This window comes from Callionymus lyra, chromosome 14 (assembly GCF_982586985.1).
Source record: "Callionymus lyra chromosome 14, fCalLyr1.hap1.1, whole genome shotgun sequence".
Lineage (NCBI taxonomy): Eukaryota > Metazoa > Chordata > Actinopteri > Syngnathiformes > Callionymidae > Callionymus > Callionymus lyra.
In genome coordinates, this window is record NC_141831.1 from 580117 (window position 1) to 589954 (window position 9838).

Here is a 9838-nt window from a genome sequence, read left to right on the forward strand (position 1 = left end):
TACACATGTTATTATGTAGTTACACATGTTATTATGTAGTTACACATGTTATTATGTAATTACACATGTTATTATGTAATTACACATGTTATTATGTAATTACACATGTTATTATGTAGTTACACATGTTATTATGTAATTACACATGTTATTATGTAGTTACACATGTTATTATGTAATTACACATGTTATTATGTAGTTACACATGTTATTATGTAATTACACATGTTATTATGTAGTTACACATGTTATTATGTAGTTACACATGTTATTATGTAATTACACATGTTATTATGTAGTTACACATGTTATTATGTCGTTACACATGTTATTATGTAGTTACACATGTTATTATGTAATTACACATGTTATTATGTAGTTACACATGTTATTATGTAGTTACACATGTTATTATGTAATTACACATGTTATAATGTAATTACACATGTTATTATGTCGTTACACATGTTATTATGTAGTTACACATGCTATTATGTAATTACACATGTTATTATGTAATTACACATGTTATTATGTAATTACACATGTTATTATGTAATTACACATGTTATTATGTAGTTACACATGCTATTATGTCGTTACACATGTTATTATGTAGTTACACATGTTATTATGTAATTACACATGTTATTATGTAATTACACATGTTATTATGTAGTTACACATGTTATTATGTAATTACACATGTTATTATGTAGTTACACATGTTATTATGTCGTTACACATGTTATTATGTAGTTACACATGTTATTATGTAGTTACACATGTTATTATGTCGTTAAACATGTTATTATGTAGTTACACATGTTATTATGTAATTACACATGTTATTATGTCGTTACACATGTTATTATGTAATTACACATGTTATTATGTAATTACACATGTTATTATGTAGTTACACATGTTATTATGTAGTTACACATGTTATTATGTAGTTACACATGTTATTATGTAATTACACATGTTATTATGTAGTTACACATGTTATTATGTCGTTACACATGTTATTATGTCATTACACATGTTATTATGTAATTACACATGTTATTATGTCGTTAAACATGTTATTATGTCGTTACACATGTTATTATGTAGTTAAACATGTTATTATGTCGTTAAACATGTTATTATGTAGTTACACATGTTATTATGTAGTTAAACATGTTATTATGTCGTTACACATGTTATTATGTAGTTAAACATGTTATTATGTCGTTACACATGTTATTATGTCGTTAAACATGTTATTATGTCGGTAAACATGTTATTATGTCGTTACACATGTTATTATGTCGTTAAACATGTTATTATGTCGGTAAACATGTTATTATGTCGTTACACATGTTATTATGTAGTTACACATGTTATTATGTAGTTACACATGTTATTATGTCGTTAAACATGTTATTATGTCGGTAAACATGTTATTATGTCGTTACACATGTTATTATGTCGTTAAACATGTTATTATGTCGGTAAACATGTTATTATGTCGTTACACATGTTATTATGTAGTTACACATGTTATTATGTAGTTACACATGTTATTATGTCGTTACACATGTTTTTATGTAGTTACACATGTTATTATGTAGTTACACATGTTATAATGTAGTTACACATGTTATTATGTCGTTACACATGTTATTATGTAGTTACACATGTTATTATGTAATTACACATGTTATTATGTAGTTACACATGTTATTATGTAATTACACATGTTATTATGTAGTTACACATGTTATTATGTAATTACACATGTTATTATGTAGTTACACATGTTATTATGTAATTACACATGTTATTATGTAGTTACACATGTTATTATGTAATTACACATGTTATTATGTAGTTACACATGTTATTATGTCGTTACACATGTTATTATGTAGTTACACATGTTATTATGTAATTACACATGTTATTATGTCGTTACACATGTTATTATGTAGTTACACATGTTATTATGTAATTACACATGTTATTATGTCGTTACACATGTTATTATGTCGTTAAACATGTTATTATGTCGGTAAACATGTTATTATGTAATTACACATGTTATTATGTCGTTAAACATGTTATTATGTCGTTAAACATGTTATTATGTAGTTACACATGTTATTATGTAGTTACACATGTTATTATGTCGTTACACATGTTATTATGTCGTTAAACATGTTATTATGTCGTTAAACATGTTATTATGTAGTTACACATGTTATTATGTAGTTACACATGTTATTATGTCGTTACACATGTTATTATGTCGTTAAACATGTTATTATGTCGGTAAACATGTTATTATGTCGGTAAACATGTTATTATGTCGTTACACATGTTATTATGTCGGTAAACATGTTATTATGTAGTTACACATGTTATTATGTCGTTACACATGTTTAACGACATAATAACATGTGTAACGACATAATAACATGTGTAACATCATAATAATAACATTTTTGTACCGACATAATAACTCAACTGTTGTCGCTCAAAACAATAATGAACATATTCATCACAGAACGAGTCCTTCCTCCATCTGGTCACCAGGGGGCAGCAGATCACGTGAGTTACCTTCAGAAACACATCCAGTTGACCTCGACGAGCTTCGATCCTCTCGCCCTCTGCGCTGCCGAAGGGCAGGTCAGGGAAGATCTTCTTCGGCCCCTTCACACCTGAGAGAGGGTGCAGCGTTAGGTTCGCACCAGGGGTCACCAGAGGTCACCAGGGGTCACGCCTCACTCTTGATGAACTTCTTCACTTCAGGTTTCTCCTCCAGGCGCGTCTGCAGGTTCAGGAACTCACTGTACCTGCGGTTCACCGAGTGCGAGGTCAGAGGTCGCAGCGGTCCGTCCTCAGGGTCGGCTGTGGTTTCAAACTACAGACACAAGTTTGTCGACGTTAAGATGATTCGTTTGAATCTGTGACTTTAAAAGTGTTTCAATGTTTGATGTTTATAAAGAATTAGTTTCATTTTAAGACGTGAATAAATCGTTTTAGTCTTTTGACTTCAATATAAAATGTGGCTTCCTGTCCAGGGTGTCCTCTGCCTCTCGCCCTATGATACTGGGATACACTCCAGTCTCCCTGCAACCGCTTAAGGGATGAATGAATAGAAAATGATTGAATATCAATGTTGGTATAAATAGAGTCTCCAGACCAAACCAACCGATCACAGAGTTATTGATCACACGCTCAGACGATCATGTGACGATCATGTGACGATCATGTGACGATCATGTGACGATCATGTGACGATCATGTGACGATCATGTGACTCTCAGACGATCATGTGACGCTCAGACGATCATGTGACGCTCAGACGATCATGTGACTCTCAGACGATCATGTGACGCTCAGACGATCATGTGATGCTCAGACGATCATGTGACTCACAGACGATCATGTGACTCACAGATGATCATGTGACGATCATGTGACTCACAGACAATCATGTGACGATCATGTGACTCACAGACGATCATGTGACGATCATGTGACTCACAGATGATCATATGACTCACAGACGATCATGTGACGATCATGTGACTCACAGATGATCATGTGACTCACAGACGATCATGTGACGATCATGTGACTCACAGATGATCATGTGACTCACAGACGATCATGTGACGATCATGTGACGATCATGTGACGATCATGTGACGATCATGTGACGATCATGTGACGATCATGTGACGATCATGTGACGATCATGTGACGATCATGTGACGATCATGTGACGATCATGTGACTCACAGACGATCATGTGACTCACAGACGATCATGTGACTCACAGACGATCATGTGACGATCATGTGACTCACAGACGATCATGTGACGATCATTTGACTCACAGACGATCATGTGACGATCATGTGACTCACAGACGATCATGTGACTCACAGACGAGCATGTGACGATCATGTGACTCTCAGAGGATCATGTGACGATCATGTGACGATCATGTGACGATCATGTGACGATCATGTGACGATCATGTGACGATCATGTGACGATCATGTGACGATCATGTGACGATCATGTGACGATCATGTGACTCACAAACGATCATGTGACTCACAGACGATCATGTGACTCTCAGAAGATCATGTGACGATCATGTGACTCTCAGACGATCATGTGACTCACAAACGATCATGTGACTCACAGACGATCATGTGATGATCATGTGACTCACAAACGATCATGTGATGATCATGTGACTCACAAACGATCATGTGATGATCATGTGACTCACAGACGATCATGTGATGATCATGTGACTCACAAACTGTCATGTGACTCACAGACGATCATGTGATGATCATGTGACTCACAAACGATCATGTGACTCACAGACGATCATGTGACTCACAGACGATCATGTGACTCACAAACGATCATGTGACTCACAGACGATCATGTGACGATCATGTGACTCACAGACGATCATGTGACTCACAAACGATCATGTGACTCACAGACGATCATGTGACTCACAGACGATCATGTGACGATCATGTGACTCACAGACGATCATTTGATGATCATGTGACTCACAGACGATCATTTGATGATCATGTGACTCACAAATGATCATGTGACTCACAGACGATCATGTGACTCACAGACGATCATGTGACGATCATGTGACTCACAGACGATCATGTGACTCACAGACGATCATTTGATGATCATGTGACTCACAGACGATCATGTGACGATCATGTGACTCACAGACGATCATGTGACTCACAGACGATCATGTGACTCACAGACAATCATGTGACTCACAGACGATCATGTGACTCACAGATGATCATGTGACGCTCATGTGACGATCATGTGACTCACAGACGATCATGTGACTCACAGATGATCATGTGACGATCATGTGACGATCATGTGACTCACAGACGATCATGTGACGATCATGTGACGATCATGTGACTCACAGACGATCATGTGACTCACAGACGATCATGTGACGATCATGTGACGATCATGTGACTCACAGACGATCATGTGACTCACAGACGATCATGTGACTCACAGACGATCATGTGACTCACAGACGATCATGTGACGATCATGTGACTCACAGACGATCATTTGATGATCATGTGACTCACAAATGATCATGTGACTCACAGACGATCATGTGACTCACAAATGATCATGTGACTCACAGATGATCATGTGACTCACAAATGATCATGTGACTCACAGATGATCATGTGACTCACAAATGATCATGTGACTCACAGACGATCATGTTACTCACAGACGATCATGTGACGATCATGTGACGATCATGTGACTCACAAACGATCATGTGACTCACAGACGATCATGTGACGATCATGTGACTCACAGACGATCATGTGACGATCATGTGACGATCATGTGACTCACAAACGATCATGTGACTCACAGACGATCATGTGACGATCATGTGACTCACAAACGATCATGTGACTCACAGACGATCATGTGACGATCATGTGACGATCATGTGACGATCATGTGACTCACAGACGATCATGTGACGATCATGTGACGATCATGTGACTCACAGACGATCATGTGACGATCATGTGACGATCATGTGACTCACAGACGATCATGTGACGATCATGTGACGATCATGTGACTCACAGACGATCATGTGACGATCATGTGACTCACAGACGATCATGTGACGATCATGTGACGATCATGTGACGATCATGTGACGATCATGTGACGATCATGTGACTCACAGACGATCATGTGACTCACAGACGATCATGTGACTCACAAACGATCATGTGACTCACAGACGATCATGTGACGATCATGTGACTCACAGACGATCATGTGACGATCATTTGACTCACAGACGATCATGTGACGATCATGTGACTCACAGACGATCATGTGACTCACAGACGAGCATGTGACGATCATGTGACTCTCAGAGGATCATGTGACGATCATGTGACGATCATGTGACGATCATGTGACGATCATGTGACGATCATGTGACGATCATGTGACGATCATGTGACGATCATGTGACGATCATGTGACTCACAAACGATCATGTGACTCACAGACGATCATGTGACTCTCAGAAGATCATGTGACGATCATGTGACTCTCAGACGATCATGTGACTCACAAACGATCATGTGACTCACAGACGATCATGTGATGATCATGTGACTCACAAACGATCATGTGATGATCATGTGACTCACAAACGATCATGTGATGATCATGTGACTCACAGACGATCATGTGATGATCATGTGACTCACAGACGATCATGTGATGATCATGTGACTCACAAACGATCATGTGACTCACAGACGATCATGTGACTCACAGACGATCATGTGACTCACAAACGATCATGTGACTCACAGACGATCATGTGACGATCATGTGACTCACAGACGATCATGTGACTCACAAACGATCATGTGACTCACAGACGATCATGTGACTCACAGACGATCATGTGACGATCATGTGACTCACAGACGATCATTTGATGATCATGTGACTCACAGACGATCATTTGATGATCATGTGACTCACAAATGATCATGTGACTCACAGACGATCATGTGACTCACAGACGATCATGTGACGATCATGTGACTCACAGACGATCATGTGACTCACAGACGATCATTTGATGATCATGTGACTCACAGACGATCATGTGACTCACAGACGATCATGTGACGATCATGTGACTCACAGACGATCATGTGACTCACAGACGATCATGTGACTCACAGACGATCATGTGACTCACAGACGATCATGTGACGCTCATGTGACGATCATGTGACTCACAGACGATCATGTGACTCACAGATGATCATGTGACGATCATGTGACGATCATGTGACTCACAGACGATCATGTGACTCACAGACGATCATGTGACGATCATGTGACGATCATGTGACTCACAGACGATCATGTGACTCACAGACGATCATGTGACTCACAGACGATCATGTGACGATCATGTGACTCACAGACGATCATTTGATGATCATGTGACTCACAAATGATCATGTGACTCACAGACGATCATGTGACTCACAAATGATCATGTGACTCACAGATGATCATGTGACTCACAAATGATCATGTGACTCACAGATGATCATGTGACTCACAAATGATCATGTGACTCACAGACGATCATGTGACTCACAGACGATCATGTGACGATCATGTGACGATCATGTGACTCACAAACGATCATGTGACTCACAGACGATCATGTGACTCACAGACGATCATGTGACGATCATGTGACTCACAGACGATCATGTGACGATCATGTGACTCACAGACGATCATGTGACGATCATGTGACTCACAAACGATCATGTGACTCACAGACGATCATGTGACGATCATGTGACTCACAAACGATCATGTGACTCACAGACGATCATGTGACGATCATGTGACTCACAGACGATCATGTGACGATCATGTGACGATCATGTGACTCACAGACGATCATGTGACTCACAGACGATCATGTGACGATCATGTGACTCACAGACGATCATGTGACGATCATGTGACTCACAGACGATCATGTGACGATCATGTGACGATCATGTGACTCACAGACGATCATGTGACTCACAGACGATCATGTGACGATCATGTGACGATCATGTGACTCACAGACGATCATGTGACGATCATGTGACGATCATGTGACTCACAGACGATCATGTGACGATCATGTGACTCACAGACGATCATGTGACGATCATGTGACTCACAGACGATCATGTGACGATCATGTGACTCACAGACGATCATGTGACGATCATGTGACGATCATGTGACTCACAGACCATCATGTGACGATCATGTGACTCACAGACCATCATGTGACTCATACATTTTTTTTATCATTAATGACATTTTCATCCCTTGTATTGTTTCAGGGTCAAAGGTCAATGTATTTCTGGAGGCCAGGGAGGTCATTGACCTTTGACCCTGAGACAACATAAGGGATAAAAAAACCACAATATTTGAATGAATTCCTGTGATATCCTTCAACAGCGAGCAGGGTCCAGATGGTACCTGGACTGTGTAGAGTGTTGAGTGTGTTGAGCCTCGATGTTCTCGCGAACTGACGGTTCCACAGATCTGGAGGTTCCTGATGCTGAGGGTCGCGCTGGGACTTCCTGAGGTCTCCGAGCTGTGGGAGCAGGACCTCTCAGAGGAACTGGTCGAACCCTTCTGTCCGTCAGCTGCCGGCCACAGGGAGTAGTCGGGAGCGACCGCCTTGGGTCCGAGACCCTTCAGTGGACCGAAGCAGCCGAAGTCCTCGTTGTCCTTCAGGTTCAGGCAGAGGTTCGGGGACGGGCTGCAGTCACAGTCTCGGGTCTCGTCGTCCTCTGAGTCCGAGCGAGTCAGCGAGTCCAGCGACGGGTTCTTGGACTCGCAGGAGGAACTTCCAGAAGCGAGGGAACAGCAGTGGACTTGACACGGGGTGAGGAGAACTTTGTGGCACTTCTGGACCGGACCAGCAGACGTCAGGCTGAACATGCTGCTGTGGGAGGACGAGCTCTGATGGTCCTCCTGGTCAGACCTGCTGCTGGACAGAGACCGACACGTGGACCAGGACTCCTCCGGACCAGGGCTTCTGTAAAGGCCTCCATCTGGGAGTTCAGGTCTCTGGACCTCCTGAGCTTCTCTGCTCCTGGTGACCAGGTCCAGGATGGTCTGGTTGAGCCAGTCCGGGTCTGAGACTCGGCCAATGAGGGGCAACATCACGTTGCAGGTGATCAGTTCTGTGACCATGAAGGCTCCTGTCCGAGTCTCCAGCTGAGGGAAGGGAACCAGGACATGCAGGACTAGGTTGACCAGAGTCCTGGACCAGCTGAGCTCAGTGGACTCCGAGGTCACGGCTGGGTGAGGCGAGTCCACCTCCCTGTAGACCTGCCACAGCTGGACCTGCTCCTGCTGCGAGGCCTGGATCTTCTTGGCCGTCATGTAGCTCTGCAGGTGACCTCCGTACATCTCCAGCAGCGCCTGGACCAGCAGCTTCCTGTCCACCTGCCGGGCTCGCTCCTTCAGCTCCATCACCGCCTGCAGCATCAGGTCCTTCACCGCCACCTCGAACTGACCCTCCTCGCCCGGGACCAGGGTCCGGTACCACGACGACACAAAGTCTCGCACGGCCTTGTGGACCGCGCCGTTGATCTCGTGGTTCAGGCGCCACTCGTGCTCCGGCGAGGCGGGCGGGAGACTGGCCTTGCCCAGGGGCAGGAAGTGCTCCAGGTGCAGGAGGCTGTTGGCGTCCAGGAGAGCCCGAGAGCCCAGCCAGCTGCCCAGGACCACCAGCAGACTCGTGAAGATGCACAAGAGCCAGACGTTCACCAGAAGGTGGAAGAGGAGGAGCCAGGTCAACACGGCGCCGAAGCCCAGGACCCTCCGCTGACCCAGGAACTCCGGCAGGGTCCAGTTCCTGAAGCTCTCGCGTGAAGACATCTCTGAGGTTCACGACCTTCAGGAACTTCAAACACACAACGATCCACAAGTGTTGCTACGACAGCAGCAGCAGAAGCAACAAGTCCTTAATCCTGGATAATCTGGATCAGACTTTAGGCCTGGAGGACTTGTGTGGCTTCACTGAAGGTCGTGGATCTGAGACAGAAATATACTTTATTATGTTTTGTGTAAACAATCAAAAGATACAAACATTAAAGTCTTCAGTCGATGTTGATCATGTGACCACCAGAGACTCGAGGACAACATTAGA

At 42.4% G+C, this 9838-nt stretch overlaps 1 protein-coding gene across 1 annotated transcript in view; it reads right to left on the minus strand.

The window, feature by feature from the left end:
* snx19a (sorting nexin 19a) overlaps positions 1 to 9567 on the minus strand; it is an 18468-nt gene extending 8901 nt beyond the window's left edge. The window contains exons 1-3 of the mRNA XM_087808057.1: positions 8155 to 9567; positions 2776 to 2911; positions 2608 to 2708 (exon numbers count right to left, since the gene is read on the minus strand). Of these exons, the coding sequence (XP_087664183.1) occupies positions 2608 to 2708; positions 2776 to 2911; positions 8155 to 9567 (1650 nt within the window). The remainder of the gene's footprint in view (positions 1 to 2607; positions 2709 to 2775; positions 2912 to 8154) is intronic.
* Positions 9568 to 9838: the final 271 nt, after the last annotated feature.